The sequence below is a fragment of the Prionailurus viverrinus genome, chromosome B3 (assembly GCF_022837055.1).
Source record: "Prionailurus viverrinus isolate Anna chromosome B3, UM_Priviv_1.0, whole genome shotgun sequence".
Taxonomy (NCBI): Eukaryota; Metazoa; Chordata; class Mammalia; order Carnivora; family Felidae; genus Prionailurus; species Prionailurus viverrinus.
In genome coordinates, this window is record NC_062566.1 from 16,340,140 (window position 1) to 16,360,437 (window position 20,298).

General features: G+C 45.4%; 1 protein-coding gene across 10 annotated transcripts in view; it reads right to left on the reverse strand.

The window, feature by feature from the left end:
- Positions 1 to 20,298, reverse strand: part of APBA2 (amyloid beta precursor protein binding family A member 2) — a 272,652-nt gene that overhangs the window by 27,819 nt on the left and 224,535 nt on the right. For all 10 annotated transcript variants that reach the window (XM_047863713.1, XM_047863718.1, XM_047863717.1 and 7 more), the window contains 2 exons: positions 16,408 to 16,488; positions 15,255 to 15,291 (listed from right to left, as the gene is read on the reverse strand). In XM_047863713.1, coding sequence (XP_047719669.1) covers positions 15,255 to 15,291; positions 16,408 to 16,488 — 118 coding nt within the window. The remainder of the gene's footprint in view (positions 1 to 15,254; positions 15,292 to 16,407; positions 16,489 to 20,298) is intronic.

Sequence of the window (20,298 nt, forward strand, 5' to 3'; positions counted from 1 at the left end):
GAACCAAGAGAAGGGGTCCCTTCAGGAGACTTGGGCTGGGGGCTGGGTAGGGGGAGACATGACAAAGGGGGTCCCCTTTCCTCCAATGTCCACACTGTGGGTCTGGGCCCTTTGGGATGGCCTCCCCACCACATCCGTGTCTCTGGAAAAGTTCTTCCCACACAGGTGACATTGCTGGGTCTGGAGGAAGCTACCTGTGACAGCGAAGGTGGGTAGCCAAAGCATTCAGGGGGTCAGTGAGGGCAGAATGGGAATGGGTGCAGGGGGTCTCGATGGGGTGGGGGGGCATGAGGGCCTGGTGGTAGGAGGGACTGGGGTGGAGGTTGGGAGCTGAGGAAAGGTGGGTGGGAGGGTCCGGGGGTTATCCTAGCTTCTGGTAGGTCTATAAGCTTCCTCTTTTAGTGCTTAAAAGACACCGAAGAAAAGCATACCGACCCCTGATGCATGTATAGATCAAACGTTTTTCATGCCACTGTTACCACCACCTTCCCCAAAGGTCAGTGCCAGTGGCGGTCCTCTGTTGTGGGATGGTGACTTCTCCTCCAGCCCAGCTGACCCACATTCCTCCCAGGCCACCCACTATGGCCTTCAGTCCAGTCGGCACTGGTTCTGGTGGGAGAGAACCAGCCCATCACAGGTACCTGGGTGGTAGGACCTCTGAGGGCTCCTCCCAGACTCTCCTCACCAAAAGTCCAGCACAGATCAACAAGCCCTCACCCCCCACACACACACACAACACACAGGTATGCACACACCCACCCACGCACGTACACACACACACACACACACACACACATGAACGCCACACGAGCAGCGCTTGCGGCTCTGACCCCCCAGGGCCACACCTCATAACCGGGCCTGTGCACCCAGTGGGGAGTCGAGATGAAGTGGCCACCACGGCACCTGGGCCCGCAGATACAATGCGGTGCTTTCTGTGGGCAGGCACTTTAAATTATCAAGGTAATAAAGCACCTATATTACCACAAGCCCAAACACAAGAGAAAGAGGAGTCGAGACCCGAGAGGAAGGTAATCCTGGCAGCAAGTGGCCTGGCACCCCGCATCCCCCGGAGTGTGGCCCTGCTCCATGACCAGCGTCTTCACTCTTGTGCAGAGAGTGACAGGGGAGACCCATGGCTGAGGCCTCTCAGAGACCTGAAGACCAGAAGGGCCACCCAGGAGAGGGGCCACACCTCTGAACCCGCAACTCCCCAGGCCTGTGACCCCAGGACCACTCACCCCAGGGCCCATGCATGGTGCAGTGAGGCAGCGCCAGCCAGGGCTTAGCAACCCACCAGGCACAGAGAAGGGCTCACCAAGTTACGTCACCGTCATGACTGTTTTAATACTGCAACAAGGCCTGGGGGATCTGTGCTGGGTGGGGCGGGGAACTGGCTGGTCCTCCTGATTCGGCAGAGAGGGAAGGCACCTGCCTCTCCCCCTCCTGCCTGTCAGTGTTGAAGGCCAGGATGTGTCCCCAGGGCTGGGATAGCCATGGCAATGACTGGGACAAGGCTGGGAGGTGCCCTCTCTCAGATGGTTGGGTAAACAAAGCAAAGGAAAAAGTAAGGTTTTTTCAGACAGGAAGTAGGAGGCAGGAAGCAAAACCCGGTGTGAGGTGACTGGGACTCAGTCCGGATCTGATGAGAAGGGGAAAGGCTGCTCGCAGAAGCTAAGGGGCACAGGACCTGAATGATGGGAAGGGAGATACTTGAAAAGGAGTGTTTTCTGGGGTGTTCTGGGAAACTGACACCCTCCTTTGTGCCCTTTGGACAGTCCTCTTCCTCTCCCTCTCTCCTCTCACTTCCTCTCTTTTTGTTTGCCTCTATTTTCTCACCAGCAAAATGGGCTGAGGGGGAATTCCTGATTTCTATCTCCTTAGGGTTTTCACAAAATTAAGATTAATAGGATAAGCTTCATAAACACTAAAAGCATATAAAGTACAACACATTAATTGCTGAATTCATAGCTTTTATTTGCACCTAACTCAAAACAGAAGTCATACATGGCACTTAGCTGAGGCAGGGCCTCGAGCACCAGACGAGGGAGGCAGCAGCGATGACAGCAGGCAGTGTTCAAGGCCAGCTAACGCGCTCACATGGCCTTGTGAGCAGGCTGCAGGACAGTGCACCGAGGCTCACAGGACAAAGGGATGCTGTGACCAGGCTGATATTAAGTGACAAAGTGGGGACCAGACCCAAAGGCAGCCACATCCCAAACGGTGGCCTCCACCATCATCAACATGAGGAACCTCCCAGCTGCAGATACAAAGTGGTGCAAACCTTTTCCAAACCCTGTACCAGAGGGGGTAGGGGGATGTGGCAGGTCATTTAAAACACCTGAAGCTGCAGCACATGAGGACAGAAAGAGGGAGAGAAGAAGATCCCAAGCAGTTCCTTCTGTGTCTGGAATCATGCTCAGAGACCAAGGGGCCTGCAGAGTCCCCGGCCCCATCTGAGAAATTCTGCCTTGGTGGACCCGTAGTGGGGCCTGGGAATCTGCACTACACCCCTGCCCCCCAGGTCACACTGAAGAGCAGTCAGTGTGGGGATACCTGATCTCCAGCACACAAGAACTCACCCTCCCCGCCATCTTAGAAGCAAAGCCCTCTGGGAGGCCAGGCCAGTGTCAGCTTTCTCACGCAGCCCCAGGTCCCAAGGGCGAGACTCCCACCTGCTTCTTCCATCTCAGGTGCCTTGGTCCTCACTCTGGAGATGACAAATTTTCTCCAGCTGGCCAGGGCTGGGGACACCAAGGGAGGGGAAGAGGGGACAGGAGAGGGGTGGCTGCCAAATGGGGAGGGGCATGGAGGGAGGAACCCCTCCCTGTCCATCCATCAGCAGCCCTGGTGTGCACTGCAGGCACACAGGCACCTGTCACCAGCTAGGGGAAGACAGATGTCACCCCCACAGAGGGCAAGGGGACTGCCAATCACATGGCAGCACCTTCCGCCCTGACCGTCAGGGCTTCTGACTGAAGTATGTGTATTTCTACTATCTCACCCCATCTTCCCCTCAGGCCTCATTCTCTCCAGTGAGTGTGGTTCCAAGTGCCCATCATTTGCCCAAGGTCACCCCATAGCTGGGCCCAAGCCACCCGTCCTCCCTGCAATGACCATTACTGACCACTAGATGGTGCCTCTGCGTTCTGTGGGAAAGTCTGGGTGGTCCTTGCAGCCTGGGGTAACCACCCACCCACACCCTCAGCCAGCACTCAGGGAGGGATCTGGGCCTGGGCAAGGGTCTTCATGCCCTATCTGTGGGGTGGGAGTCGAATGGCACTCTGTGGAGCCCATCCCTGGGGCAGGGAGGTAGGCCTTGCCTTTTGAATTGACTCCCACCCTCTGAGGCCACTTTTACCAGTTCCCGGGGTGAACATGGGCAGCTCGCCAGACCTTTCTGAAGCTCATTTCCCGTTTAAACCTATGTCCCTAAATAGATATATTAAAAGCTGGCCCCGTCTCTCCCACCACTCGAATAAGCCCTGCTGGATCACGGGGCACAGACTCCTGTGTTGTGAGGACACCCCATCCCGGGCAATGGGGTCTACCACCAGCACCTATGGACACCTGCTCCCTGGGAAGAAGCCAGTGAAAAATTCAGGTCTTTGTTACAACTCCGACAGATGCCCACCTCCGCCGCCTCCCTCTGAGGGAGGCTCTTGTCATTCCTGCCTTGTTCTTTTTTTTTTCAAAAAGGAAACAATACAAAACAAAACGGTGCCTCCAGCATCCTGCCTGTCAGACCCACTCCTACCTGCACATTTATTAGGAAGCCGAGAAGAGCGGCCGGTGTGGGGAGGGGGCGTATTTCAGTTCACAGACACTGCTCTCAACTCCAATCATGAAATGCAGAACCAAAAATCAAACAGCTTCATTACAATACTAAAGCAGCTGGCCCTACATGTTTGAGCACAAATTGCTCTAATTTGGCCCAACTCTTGAACTAACACTATGCCAAGACCACCAGAGGGAGACAGAACAACAAAAGAATAAAGAGAGGTTTAAAGGAGATCCCATCTCCCCAGAGAGTGATTTCTCCTTTTTAATTTTCTTGTTATGACATATATTATACAAACATAAGTGTATGTAGAATGTATCTGCCAAGTTTGGACAAAGAAGAATAGGGGGCAGCAGGCTCCTTCCTGCTGGGGGAAGCCTCCATATGAAAACATCTGTTGGAAAATCTAAGCTCTGCCAACCTCTCTAAACAGGGAAGGGGGGGTGTCCCATAGAGTCAGGCCTTGGAGGCCCCTGTCCCTGACACCTTTGGGGGAAATGATCATGAGGTGGGTGGTAGACAGAGGCTTCGAACCAGTAGCCTGGCCCAGGTGATCACATGAACTCCAAGGCCTGTGCCTTTTTCTGTCTTGGATCCAGGGGGCAGCTGGGTAGAGCCAGAGCACAGCCAAGGATGGGAGTGTGGGTGTGCATCTGAAAGGTCACTGAGTAGAGCCCCCACCCCCTGACACACCGCACCTCTGTGTGTCACAAAGGTATAGATCCATTCGGTGCTCAACAACTCATGAAGCAGATCTCAATGTCCCAATTTTACAAATAAGGACAGTACGCACAGGGTCAAATGGCTTTGCACAAGACCACTGCCATTGACCACTGCCTACGCATTTTTGAGTGTGAGGATAGAAAACATGGAGCTCACAGGCTGACATCACTCCCACAGTCAGCAAATAAATGCATCAGGATGACCCATGATGAACGCCATGGAGGAAGGACACTGTGCCAGGGAAGAAGCAACAGGGAAGCCTGCCCTCTAGAGGAATTTGGGGCAGCTGCTCTTTGCACTCAGGTCTGAAGGATGCAAAGCAATCAAAAAAGCCAGAGACAGAAAGGAGAAGAGAGCTTTCCAGGCTCAGGCAAGAGCAGTGCAAAGCCCCTGGGGTGGCCAAGTACAGCATCTTACAAGAACTACAAAATGTTCAAACTGCCCAGGTACATGGGGTGGGCCAGCAGTCAAAACAAGTTGAGGCTGCAGAGAGAGTGCCAGCCAGGCCTGAGGGTCCTGGAGCTACACCAAGGACTGTCACTAAAGAGTATTGGTCAGTGGCCTGACCACTGTTTTTAGAAAGCAACTCTGGCTGCATAGAGGCAAACCACAGAAGGGAAGAAGGGAGAGCAGCTGGGAGGCTACTACAGCTGTCCTAGCAAGTGAGTGATGGTGACGGTGATGGTGATGGTGGTGGTGATGATGGTGATGGTGATGATGATGGTGATGTGATGGTGATGATGGTGGTGGTGATGATGGTGATGGTGACGGTGATGATCATGGTGATGATGATGGTGATGATGGTGATGGTGATGGTGATGATGATGGTGATGGTGATGATCGTGGTGGTGATGATGGTGATGGTGATGATGGTGGTGGTGATGATGAGTGATGTGATGGTGATGATGGTGGTGGTGATGATGGTGATGGTGATGGTGATGATGATGGTGGTAATGATGGTGATGGTGATGATGGTGGTGATGATGGTGATGATGATGATGGTGGTGGTGATGATGATGGTGGTGATGATGATGATGATGGTGGTGGTGATGATGATGGTGGTGATGATGATGATGATGGTGGTGATGATGATGGTGGTGGTGATGATGATGGTGGTGGTGATGATGATGGTGGTGATGATGATGATGGTGGTGATGATGATAGTGGTGATGATGGTGTGGATGAGGGTAATGATGGTGCCAAAGAGACAGTGATAGACTGAGTCCATTCTGGAGGTTCAATTCACAGTCTGGAATATGAGGTGAGGATGAGGAGTTCTGGAAAGCAGGTTGTGTGACTAGATGGACAAAGCTCATCTCACTGAGGAGGGGACGCTGGGAGGGGGCTGGGTTTGGGGATTCTGGGCACGTCTAGATGCAGGAACCTGAGCTTCTTCCAAAGAAGCTCAGGAGACAGCTGGACTCAGGAGTCCTACTGAACTCCTGGTGGCAGGTGAAGCTGCAGACACAGAAGAATCCTTGGGAGAAGGGGTGGGGTGGGTGAGGAAAGGGCCCAGGACCCAGCTCTATCAAGCTCTGGCACTCTGTGCCCAGAGGGGCGTCCCCAGCTGTGCCCAAGCTGGCAGGAGGAGAAAGGATTCCTCATGCTTCTGGTGCATAGTGACCAGGAAGCCAGCGGTGACCTTAGAGAGCTGCTTTGGAGAACACCAGGGCAGGGCAGGAGCCAGCCAGGGGGTTGTGGAGTGTAGGAGAGGTGTGCAGAATGAGACAACCATTCCCAAAGTCTGGTGTAGAAGAAGAGGAAGGCGGATTGGTGGCTACAGACACATGCAGGTTGGGACAGATGCACTCAGAAGGCAGCAGAGGGGAGAATGGAAGACACAGGAGAGAAAACACGTCAGATTCAGTGAGTTTCAACAGCACATACAGGATGTTCAACAGTCTCAGCTGGGGTGAGGGGCCACAGCCCTCTGAGGAGAGGCTAGGAGCAGGCAGAGTGCCAAAGCCACATGCCAGGCAAGCCACAGAGATAAGCACAAGAGCTGGCCCAGGGAAGGTGTCAAGAATAGGAGAGGAGGCAGGAGGGGATGAACCTCAGAGCTGTGAAATTGAACCTCAGGTTAGACCTTCTCCCCGCAGACCTGGGGCATGGTCTCCAGGCTCTGGAAGGGTTCTTCCTTCCCTGAATACCACCCCCAGCCCTGCCACCACACCAGCGTGTCCCAGAGCCAGACACCCCTGCACTGCCATGGGCTGAGCTGTGCCTCTATGGAGCCTCTGTTAAAGGTGACCCTGTAATAAGGCTGATATAAACAAGAAGCACTGAGAAACCAGAGCCCTGGAACATTCAATGGGGAGATGACATGCCTGGGGCTGCAGGACAGGTTGGGTCATCACTGAAGGAAAGGATTTGAAAGTTCCACAGTGTGGAACATTGGACACCCAATAAGCGAGATGAAGTCACTGGCTGCCAGGAGGAAGAGAACGAGTCAAGGAAGGCCAAAGCCAAGCTCAAAATAGTACACAGATCTGCCCAAGGCAGGTCCTAAGCATAAGCTTGTACCTGAGGAGAATTATAGTGCAGAAAAAGGAAAATGAATACAAAAACTGGCAAAAATGGGGAAAGGCATAGACAAAGCAGCTCTCTGCAGCAGTATTTATAAGAGCAAAGCCCTGGACACCATCCTAACATTCCCACATAGGGGATATCCATCCACACAGTACAGGTTTACAGAACAGCACAGAATACCTCTACTTACTGGTCTGCACTGTGTGGAACTTTGGCAAAATCTCCAGGGTTTAGTGCTAAGCATAAAGAACAAGATGGAGAAAAGGGTATCTCTAACTCATTACCTTTTACCTAAGAAAGGGGAAGATTTACCTAAGATAAATCTTGGAATGTTAAAACTGGTTATCTCTACTGGAAGGAAAAGATTCAGGGTGTACGATAAAAGGGTAAGAAACTAGACATCTTTGCACACACCATGTTTTGCATACTTGACTTTAGAACCATGTAATTATTTTATATAATTATAAAAACAAATTCAGTGAAAAAAAGCAAACTCCTAAGAATTAAAAGAAAAATCCATCTAAATATGTATGCAGTATGCATTTGTGACATAATAATGGAAAGAACTATTCTGAATGATTTTAAAACACAGTAAATTGATGGCACATCCCTTTTGGGCTATCCTCTAAAGACCAAAGTCAATGCAAATGATCTTGAATTGTATCTATAATCACATGTCCTTGGCAATGTTGGTCTTGTTATGCTGAGACTATTGTATGATTGAAGAAATAAAACATGCAGAATTATGTTGATGTCCTTGAGAACAGGGATTTGGGGCATAGGAAAAAGAAGGTGCAAATGTAAAAACACTACAGTCCTGATAATATGAATCATGATGCATTTTATCTGAAAATCAGTAAGAATCATGATGCACTTTATTTTAAAACATATAGTATATTAGTTATCTATATACATGTAACAAATGATCCCAAAACTTAGCCTGAAAACAACAAATATTTATTATCTTAGTTTCTGAGGGTGGGGAATCGAGGGGCAGCTGAGCACTTCTGACTCAGGGGCTCCCCCAAGACTACAGCTGTTTAGAACAGAGAAGGCTCCACTTCCAAGTTCACTGATGAGGCTGTTGGCCAGAGAGAGACATCAGCAGGATCTAGATTTCCCAACCAGTGTTTCAAAGGGAGGCTTCTGCCATTTCATATACTAATATAAATGTAATACGTGCCAAATAAAAATGCCAATGGGAATTTTTGTAACTATATAAGCTAATTCTAAAGTTTCTATGGAAAAATAAATATGCAAGAGGATCTAGGGAAGTTCTGAACGGGGATGACAGTGACAGAAGACAGACATCAGCCTTCCAGGTAATAAAATGCATGGTAGGTAAATCCCCAGTCAAATAAAGCAGCCTGGTTCTGGGACCTCAGTGGAGATCCAGAAACAGATCTAGATGTATATGACAATTTATTATATGATAAAGGCAGCATTTCATTTCAGTGAGGAATGAAATTCATGGAATAGTTTTGGCACAAATAGCTGTTTGGAAGAAAATGCTTAAAATGTAACTCCTTCTGGATCCATATACCAAAATAAATTCTGGACAAATCAAATATGTAATTCATTAAAGTCATAAAAGTTCTATAAGGAAAAAAAATAATGGTAAGAGTGTAAAGGTCATACTAATCCCAAAAACCTAGTAACTTCAAAGGAAAAAGATGCATACAGTTGCCTAATAAAATGTTCAACAAAGTAAAAATATGGAGGTTCGTCAAAAAGTTAAAAATAGAACTACCCTATGATCCAGCAATTGCTCTACTAGGTATTTACCCCCAAAATACAAAAGTACGAATTGAAAGGGGGTACCTGCTGGCACCCAAATGTTTATGGCAGTATTATCTACCATGGTCAAATTATGGAAAGAGCCCAAGTGTCTACTGACTTGATGAACAGGTTAAGAAGATGTGGTGTGTGTGTGTGTGTGTGTGTGTGTGTGTGTGTGTGTGTGTGTAAGGAATATTACTTAGCCATAAAAAGAATGAAATCTTGCCATTTGCAGTGATATAGATGGATAAGCTAGAGGGTATTATGCTAAGTGAAATAAGACAAAGACAAATACCATATGATTTCACTCATATGTGGAATTTAAGGGAAAAAAAAGGAGCAAAGGGAAAAAAAGAGAGAATTAAACCAAGAAAAGACTCTTAACTATAGGGAACAAACTGATGGTTACCAGAGGGGAGGTGGGGAGGATGGGTTAAAAGGTGATGGGGATCAGGAGTACATTTGTGATGAACACTGAGTGTTGTATGCAAGTTCTGAATCACTATATTGTACACCCGAAGCTAACACTGTGTGTTAACTAATTGGAATGTAAATAAAAACTCTACTTTTTAAAAATATTTTTTAATGTTTATTTTTGAAGGAGACAGAGAGAGTGTGAGCAGGGGAGGGGCAGAGAGAGAGAGGGAGACACAGAATCCGAAGCAGGCTCCAGGCTCTGAGCTGTCAGCACAGAGACCAACGCAGGACTTGGACCCACCAACCGTGAGATCATGGCCTGAGCCAAAGTTGGATGCTTAACCAACTGAGCCACCCAAGCGCCCCAAATAAAAACTTTAAACAATGCAAAAAAGCAAAAGATGACAGTAGCTTAATGAAAACTTTTACAATATAAATCAAAGGGCAAATATCCTTTATATGTAAAGAACAGTGCAAATCAATAATAAACACCAAAAATCCAACAGAGGAGTGGGCAAAGGAGACAAACAGACATCACGCAGGAAAATCAACACAAACAGCTTGTAAACACATGAAACGGCATTTGGCTTCACTTCCAATGGAAGACGTGCACATAACATCAAGAATATATCACTTTTCATCCGTTGGCCTAAGACCAAACGGTTGGATGGCATGCAGTGTTGGTAAACCAGCATTCTCACACACAACCCTGTCTTCCTCTTGGGCCATTTCTACCCAAATTGGCATGTGGCAGGCTGTAACCCTGCTCTATCTAGGAATGGCTTCTGTAAGAGAACTCATACATGGACACAGAGACATATCCATGAAGCTGCTCACTGCTGCACGGACTAAATACAACCAAACAATCCATGGGGGACTCATTAATACCCATCATATGTCCATGAACCTGAATCCTGGGCAGTCACTTAACAATTAGGTGGTTCTAGAGCTGTTATCTCCAAGATATAACAAGAAATGAAAAAGCAAAGTACAGACCCATTTGTCCCAGTGTAATATCTATTTTTAAGAAAAGGGTCTATAGTTTTATATATGTCCAAGAAATTTCTGGAAGGATTCACAAGAGACTTAACAGTAACTGCTATTCCAGAAAGGGATTGGGGGTCTGGGATGGGCAGATAGAAAAGGGAAAAGTACAGGGATGTGCAGATAGAGAAGGGAAATAAGGATTTCCAGGGTAGAATGCATTTTTAATTCTTAGGGATTTTGGCTTGATCTAAGCACTACTCAGAAATATCTTAACAAACCTCCAGTGAATAGAAGTTCCTATTTTAAAATCTGTCTAATCCCTATTCACGACTCCATTTGGAAAACTGGAGACAAGATCAAATAATGTTTGTAAAAAAGGAAAGTCATTTTTTTTAACTTTATTTATTTTGAGAGAGAGAGAGAGAGAGAGGTAAAGAGAAAGGGAGAAAGAGAATTCTAAGAAGGCTCCTCACTGTCCATCTCATGGACTGTGAGATCGTGACCTGAGCTGACATCAAGAGTCAGACACTCAACTGACCAAGCCACCCAGATGCCCCCCAAAAAGGAAAGTTATTTTGGCTTTCACAACTTCCCTTTGGAATGCTCTGGGCCCCTACAGCCCAGGTTTACCTTACTCCCTTCCTCCCACCAACAGCATCCCAGACACATGCCCACCAGTCCCCCAGGCCTGCCCGCTCTGTGATTCAGGAGCCTGGCCCCTCTGACAGGCTGAAGAAGAAGAGATGTGAGCTGTCTTCATTTTAGGAGTCTTAATCTGAACAGGTTCACCGCAAGTGCTCATTTTAAAAGGTCAGATCATAAGTTCCCACTACATGAAAATAACCAAGGGGCGTTATCATGGTGAGGACCCCTAAAAGGTGTGAGGGGCAAGCTCAGCAGGGCCAGGGGCCCCCATGTTCTATGAGTGGCCAGTGCACAAGGAGGAAGTTGACACGGTAGAGACAAGTTGTAAGGGACCCCAGGGCCCTGGCACCTGAGGACAAGCAACATTCTAGCATAAGCCTAGAGCTGTTGGTGGGGTGGGGTGGGGTGTGTCTTAGGACATCTTGCATAAGCTTTGGCTGTTGGATTAGGAGAACAGTGTAAGGAACAGAATACAATCTATCAGCCTCTGTTGTTTTGTCCTGAAGCTGCCACTGTCAGACTCCATTGCTCTGGGGCCAGCATCAACTTTTTGGTTTTATGGAAAAGCCTTTTATGTATACTCATTTGGAGGTGGGCAACCACCTAGTCCACTTGGACTTATGCCACTGCCAGCCTCCATGTCCCTCAGAAAGGAATATCCTGGGGGTCCCGCCATTCCTCGCCACTCCAGGATTCCTCCCACAGGGAAGGCAGTGGGTCCTCCGTCCAATGGGCCCTTGCACAAGATTCACCCTGCGGCATCAACCTTTCTGGTCTGAGAGGAGCCAAGAGGATCAACAGATCCTGGGGTATTTTCCTGCAGATGGTGGTCATGGGGGCCTCTTCACTCAGGTGCCTCTGATGAGAGAGGGCTGTGACTCTGAGCCTGAGAGGGGCCAATGGCTCTGACCTCTGGAAGGTTCTCCTGTGGACTCCCTGGAGTCTGAACCACGTGTCTTCTCCATTCTGTTTCTATTCTTTTTCCTCACCTGCTGCATGCTAAGGGTTGCTCAAGCAGTACAGTTTGGGGACAATGAGCTCAGACTCCCACCTGGGTTCCAATCCTGCTCTGCCACATACTACCTGGTGATCTTGAGTGAATGACTTACCCCCTCTGAGCCTCAGTCTATTCATCAGTGACAGCACCTACCTCTTAGTGTTATCAGGAGGACTGCTGAGTCAGTATATTTAAGAGCTGTGCCTGGCTCAAAGTAAGCCCCCAATAAGAATTCCCTGGCCTCAAGACCACCTGGGTAGCTCAGCTGGTTAAGCATCCAACTCTTGATAGCTGCTCAGGTCATGATTCGTGGTCCGTGATATCAAGTCCCATGTTAGCTCTGCTTTGACAGTATGGAGCCTGCTTGAGATTCCCTCTCTCCCTCTCTCTCTGCCCCTTTCCCACTTGCTCTCTGTCTCAAAATAAATAAATAAACATTAAAAAAAAGAATTCCCCAGCCTCATTATTGATGGTAGTGGTATATGAAGGCATGTCAAGAAGGCAGGAAACCAGCCTGGTGAGGAATTTATGCTGCTAAGTACCCAGATATGGGTCTAATATCAGCAACCAAATGACCTCAAATGAGTTACTTGAACCTCATTTTTCCTACCCTATAGAATGAGGGGAAGCATCTGCCCTTCCTGTGGTGGCTGACCTGAAGCAGGTGCACAGCACACATCCCTGGCACTGGTGCACACTAAGCCCCCAGTCGATATTAAGATGGTGTCTGTTGTCATTGTATAGTAACTGTTATTATTTTTCATTACTATTAACAATTACTAGGTGTGAAATAAGGTAGGACTGAAGGCCATCCCTCATAAAAACTCCAAGGAGCTTTTCTTCCAGTGTGATTTCTCAGACCCAGAGGAGGTGGGAGATCGGTTTTCCTGTCATAGTTATACTGGGTCCTCTCAGCTAATCAGACTTTCAACCAGAAGACTGAACAAGCCCTGGAGGTTCCCCCACACTTGAAATGCTTGTTGGCTGGATTGGGTATAGCACTGGGGAAGGCACTGGGGGCTTGTTATCCCAATACTCATTTCTAGACCTTCTCCCCTGCCCTCCTGGAAAGCCAAATACTTGATCCTCCAGTCAACACTGAAGTTGACCAGGGCACTGGTCATATGGTACAGCTCTGGCCAATGAGAGACAAGGAGGAGTCTGTTGAGTAGGTCTTCAAGGTCTTTTAAGGTTCAACTGAACATACAGATTCACAAGGTCTCCTAAGTACAAGTAGACATGGGGCTTCTTCCTCAAAAAGAATAAGGCAGGAGCCACAGTTTGCCAGTGGCATTCTTCTGTGAGTGTACACACAGCTGTATAGGAGCTAGGCAGGAGCCCAAGGGTGTGAAACACCCATCAAGGAAGATGTGGGGAGCCATCCCAGTTGAATTCAGACCCTCATATTCTCACGGGCCAATATCTCTGACAACCATTGCATGGGCATAGCTAACAGGAAATTCTAAATTAAGGCTATCCACACTGGTTGAGCTGGTCACAAGCAGCTTTAGCCAAACTGAATTGGTTTGGGGCATCCAACATTGTTTTGATTTTATATATAAGCTGGTACAGAGAAGTGAGTTTTCTGGAATGCTAGAAGTGAGAGGTACTTCTCAGAGCACCTGGGCATTGATACTGCTTCCTGATCCTTCTCCATCTGCCTCCTCTGTACCTAGGGGGCTGACTCAAGAGCCAGGGGAATCTAACATCTGAATCATTCCCCTAAGCAGTTTGAGGGAGCTCTGCCCAGATGACACCATGATACTTCGAAAAGTGAGCTTCTTGGACCCACAAGAGCCCACCTCACTGAAACACTGTGACTGGTACACCCTGTTGCAGCATTCTGACCACCGAGGAAAGTGTACATCTTTCCCTATTTATGAGATGTCGAGTCCTCTGAATCAGGAACCCAATCAACCCTACAGTGGGGGCATGGAATGGGTGTTGTCTCTTCGTGCCAGTCATCGGGTCCTGAAAAAACCACAACTAGCCAGCTGGACCAGAATTATCATAACCTATTGTGCCCTGAAGAAAACCAGTTTGATCCAGTTTTAACTTGCTAAAACTTACCTAGAACCACATGTAAACAGCTGGGCAAAACCCATTTGAGCCTACCTTAATTGGTCAAAATGGAACCAAGTCTATTTGAACGGTATAACATTGATTCCAACAGTTCAAAACTGTTTTTAATATCCAGTTTGAGCCACACTGAGCCAATACAATGTTGAACCAGTTGAAATTGGGTTGAGCCAATAAATTCATTTTCAACCAGTTTGAATTGTGTTAGCCTGGTTCAAATTAGTCCCTTGAAAGGGAACTGGAGGGGCCTCAGTTTCCCAGGTGTCACTTCTTTACTAAAAAAAGAAAACCAGGGTAGGAAAGGTTTTAAAGTTACTTATCTCTGAAGACTGATTTACCTTGCACTTTTAAATTTTCATAAAAATTAATTACCAGCTTATTGAAAGAATTAATAAAATTCACACTGTTTATTGTAACACTAGCAAGAGCAGGAAACACCCTCCTGGCTGAAGAAAGATCCTATTTAAAAGGCTCCTTAAAGGGGTGCCTGGGTGGCTCAGTTGGTTGAATGTCTGACGTTGGCTCGAGGTCATGATCTTGCGGTCTGTGAGTTCGAGCCCCACGTCGGCCTCTGTGCTGACAGCTCAGAGCCTGGAGCCTCCTTCCGATTCTGTCTCTCTCTCTCTGCTCCTCCCACGCTCACACTATCTCTCTCTCCTTCAAAAATAAACATTAAAAAAATTTTTAAAAAATAAAAATAAAAAAATAAAAGACTCCTTATAGTGGTGTTGGAGGACCTTTGAAAGGGAGGGCCCAAGGTTCCCTGAAGCCCTTCAGACAATGCAAAGTTGGTTATGCCAAAAGGCAAGCAGGCATTCTCCCCACATCAGCAAGTGGTACAGAACAGATTGGTTCTGGTTTTTTGATCGAATGCCGAAATGCAGTATTAACCCCCTCAAAAAAAAGACAGGAGAGCGGAGGGAAATGAAGAGTCTAAAAAAGGAGTAACAGCCTGAATTTGGATGTAATTATATCCACTGTAATCAAAAGTGTTAGATCATAATTAGCTGCTTATACAGACACATTTCAATCTATTAATTCAATCATCAGTGTCATGTGTGAGGCCATTACTGAGGGTGTAATTAAATGGGATGGTCTACCGTTCCCTAATCAACTGAATCCCCCTCCCTCTATAACAATATGGGCTTACAAAGTGCTCAAACAACAAAATGCCTAAGCACCTTTTCTTATTATAATATTGTTTTCATTTTGAAGGTGTGCTTTTTAACCAAGCTTTGCAGGAGAAAACAAAAGTAAAAATACCATTTGCTTGGAGAAAAAAATGCAACTGTTTCCAAACATTAAATCAAAGTCACTTACCAGCCACAAAACTTGGAAATGATGCCACCTTCTTTGTCTGTTAGGAAATATGAAAAAAAAAAAAAAAGAAAAGAAAAGAAAAACAAAAAAGAAAACAAACACATGACAGTTTTAAATAGATGGCCCATAAGATCTAGGCTGAGTACCATATGTGAAAAGTTAAACCCCACTGAGTAACTGATGTTCCTTAAAACTGATGGTCCTTGCTCCATAAAGCAAACCAATGTCATTTAGGCACCATGGTGTTTAGGCAGGACATATGGAATCAATTCCCATGAGAAAACATGGGGTACAAAGGCCATCATCTAAAACTTAGGGACCCCCAGATTAGCTTGCCACTGCTAAAAGAGAGCCTAGAGACCATACAACCAATGGTTCTCCAACTGGTAGACATGAGAATTACCGGAGCTTGTCTTTAAAAGTAAGATAAAGGAGATTGGACACCACTCTATGGGGTGGCCAGAGTTATTTCACCAAAGCTGGAAAGTCCCATCCAAACTATGTTCTACAGAAAAGGGAAATCAATTATTTATTAAGGCCTCATTTTAAAAACCTCCATCAAGGCAGTGTTTGTTTATACAGGATTGTTTTTCAAAATCATGTTGTTGGTTTAGAACTGTGGCTCTCAACTGGGATGATTTTTGTCCCCAAGGGGACATTTGGCAATGTCTGTAGACATTTTTGGTTGTCACAGCTTGGGGAGGGGGTTGTGAGCTACTGGCATATAGTGGGTAGAAGCCAGAGATACTTCTAACCATCCTACAGTGAAAAGGACAGCCCTTCACAACAAAGAATGTTCTGGTCCAAATGTCAATGGTGCCACAGTTGAGTAACGCTGGCTTAGAACATAACTGTCTGATAGTGGAGTATAATGAGTTTCTGTCAAACCAGGGAGCACAAATGACCCCCCACCCCCCGCCAACAAATACACCATTAGCAACACATGAACACACAGTGGTATGAGCCTGAACAGGAAAGAACCTTTCCTTCCTCCTCCTACAGAGACACCCAACTTTGTTTGACTTGAACCCCCCACCTTCCTAGACACTGGGTGGGATGAGAACATCATGGAGAGGCCGAGAAGACCATGATGGGGTATGCAGGTCCAACATCAGAATCCTAAGCCACAACTCTTATCGTTAGAGAAAATCACCTCTGGGATGTTGTTATTGTCCACGGGTCCATTGAGATCAGAACGCTGCTGCTTCCTTGGCTGCTCCAAGCCATTGCAAACCTGGAAACCGGGAAGCGAAAGATGAGATGGTGCTTTTACACATTAGAGAAATAAACCAAGATACAGTATGATACAATTTTGGGAAATGCGTAGGTAGGCATGTGTGTGTACATGTATGTGTGTGTGCACATATGGACAAAATTTAAACTCTTCCGCAATTAACATGTATTCTTTTATATTTATAAAATGTTTTTGAATCATATTTTCTCTTTTTTTTTACCATCTGTCACCTTTATTACAATATTATTGACTATATTCCTACGCTGTACTTTTCATCTCTGTGACTTATTTTATAACTGGATGTTTGTACCCTTTAATCCTCTTAATTTATTTTGCCCATTTCCCCCTCCTCATTACTCTCAAAACCCCCAGTTTGTTCCCTGTATTTATAAGCCTATTTCTGTTTTTTGTTTGCTCATTTGTTCTTTTAGATTCCACATATAAGTGAGACCATATAGTATTTGTCTGTCTGGCTTATTTCACTTAGAATAATACTCTCTAGGTACACCCATGTTGTAAATGGCAAGATCTCATTCATTTTATGGTTGAGCAATATTTCATTGCATACATATACCACACCTTCTTTATCCATTTATCTCTTGATGGATACTTGGATTACTTCCATATCTTGGCTATTGTAAATAATGCTGTAATAAACAGCGGATGTACATATCTTTTCAAATTAGTGTTTTTATTATCTTTGGGTAAAGACCCAGCAATGGAATTACTAAATTGTATGGTAGTTCTATTTTTAATTTTTTGAGGAACCTCCATATTGTTTTCCACAGTGGTTGCACCAATTTACATTCCCACCAAGAGTGCACAAGAATTCCTTTTTCTCCACATCCTCACCAATGCTTATTTCTTGTTTTTTTGATTCTAGCCATTCTGGCAGGTATAAGGTGATATCTTTGTGCTTTTGATTTGCATTTCCTTGATGATAAGTGATGTTGAACATCTTTTCATGTGTCTGTTGGCCATCTGTATGTCATCTTTGGAAAAATGTCTGTTCATGTCTTCTGCCCATTTTTTAATCTGTTTTTTTGGTGTTGAGTTGCATAAGTTTTTAATATATTTTGGATATTAACTTCTTATTGGATATATCATTTGCAAATATCTTCTCCCATTACGTAGGTTGTCTCTTTGCTTTGTTGGTGTCTTCCTTTGCTGTGCAAAAGCTTTTTAGTTTGGTATAGCCCCAATCATTTATTTTTGCTTTTGTTGCCCTTGCCTCAGGAGACATAGCTAGAAAAAATGTTGCTATGACCAATGTCAGAGAGAAATTACTGCCTGTGTTCTCTTCTAGGATTCTTTTGGTTTCAGATCTCACATTCAGGTCTTTAATTCATTTTGAGTTTATTTTTGTGTGTGGTATAAGAAAGTGGTCCAGTTTTCCCAGCACCATTACTGAAGAGATTTTCTCTCAATCATATATTCTTGGCTTCCACGTCGTAGATTATTTGACCATGTAAGCATGGATTTATTTCTGGACTCTATTGTGTTTCATTGATCACTATGTCTATTTTTGTGCCAGTACCATACTGTTTTGATTACTACTGCTTTGTAGTGTATCTTGAAACCTGGGATTGTGATACCTTCAGCTTTGTTCTTCTTCCTCAAGATTGCTTTGGCTATTTGGGGTCTTTGTATTTACTTACAAATTTTATGATTATCTGTTCTAGTTCTATGAAAAATGTTATTGGTATTTTGATAGGGATTGCGCTGAATCTGTAGACTGCCTTGTGTAGGATGGGCATTTTAAAAATATGAATTATCATTCTATGAGCATGATATATCTTTCCACTTGTTTGTGTCATCTTCATGTTTTGAATCCAATTTTCTAATTTTATTATCATTTTTTAATTGTGGTAAAACATACATAAAATTTGCCACTTTTAACTGTGTAGTTCAGAGTCATGAAGTACATTAACATTGTGCAACTATCACCACCATCCATCTCCAGAATTCTTTTCGTCTTGCACAACTGAAAATATGTATGCATTAAACATTAATTTCCCATTACTGTCTCACTCCAGTCACTGGTCATCTCTATCAATTTAACTACTCTAGGTACCTCATATAAGTGGAATCTTACAAGATTTGTCTTTTTGTGACTGGCTTATTTCACTCAGCATAATGTCCTCAAGGTTCATCTATGTTGTAATATGTGTCATAATTTCCTGACTTTTTGAGGCTGAATAATATTTCACTGTTTGTATATATTACATTTTATTTATCCATTCATCTGTCAACGGACACTTGGGTTGCTTCCTCCTTTGGGCTACTGTGAATAACACTGCTCTGAACATGGGTACAAATATCTCTTAAAGTTCCTGCTTTCAATTCTTTGGGTATATACCCTTACGTGGAATTGCAGGATTACACTATAATTTTATTTTTAATTTTTGATGAACCACATACTTTTTTCCATAGCAACTGTACCATTTTGCATTCCCAACAACAGTGTCCAAGAGTTGACACCATATTTCTAAAAAATATAAATTATTAGTTTAATGCAAATTCTAAACTCTAGGATCTAAATTCTTTAGTTAATGCAAATTGGTCAATCTACTACTAGAAAAAACAAAATGCCCCAAGAACAAGTCACAGGTATTCTCTTAAAGAGGACATCAAACCAAAATTTCTTTTACTTCAATTAAGAAAATTTAAAGTTTAGGTATCTCTATTTAGTGCCTTGTACCATCCAGAAGATAAAGGCCAGATCCACAGCACTAAAATCACTGTCCAAATCCCAAAGGAGGTGTAAGCCATCATGTGAAGTTTCAGAACTTTCTAGAAATAAAGATTCAAGCAGTAACAATATAAGGATGAGGATGATGATAACAATGACATTAATAAGTTATAAGGAAATAAGTTTATATTATATTATAAATATACACTACACTTGTGTTTATTTATAAATTTATTTTCACTTTATTTATAAAGTTATTTATAACTGACATTATTCCCTCTCCTTGTTTACAGCTGAGACAACTGAGGCTCCAGGTGTTGGCACTAATGGCTAGTTCCCACAGGTCCAGGTGGCACAGTAAGAGGCTGTTGCCAGTCTTCTCTATCTAGATTGTCACTGCTGTGTTCTTTGATGTCATTCAATCTCTCTGGGAGGGTTAGAGAAAGCTCAAGAGACATGGGCCCACCATCCTGGCACTGATGGCACCAAGCAGACCAAAGATTCCTAGCTGAGCATCCCCTCTGTGACTACAAACACCACCGCGTTTCAGAGGCATTGGGAGGTGGGGAGGACAGGGATGGTTCAGATGGGAGGTGGAAAAAGTGGGACTGGGCCTTAAGCATTGGGAAGATTGCACACAAAGGGGAAAAGGAAGGTGTTGCCATATCCTGAGAGAAATCAGAACTCAAGCTACAGGAAGAAATGAGGCTTTCCTGGAATAGAGGGGATGCAGAGGTGTAACTAGGGCCAGGAGGGTCAGATGTCTGGTAGGTCCCTGCATCCTTGGCTGGAAGCCCAAAACACTGTCCCTATCCCAAGCCCTGTGAACAATCAGACCATGCACATGGGTGCTGGCCTCCCTCTGCTGCCCTAGTATGTCCCCAAGTTGGGGGGCTCTGGGGCTCAGGCCTGCCTGGGACCACTGGCATGCTCCTCTGCCCTCCTTCTGGGACCTGAACCCATCCTTCCCTAGATGAGAGGGCTGTGATGAGTGGACCCTAAGCTGACCAAGCCAAGCTGACAGTGTCCCTTCTTGTAGGGCTGATCCTGGCTTGGGGACCACTGCCACCAGGGTCCTACTGGAGTCAGGCTTGTTTCCCAAACTCCTAGTTTAGGTC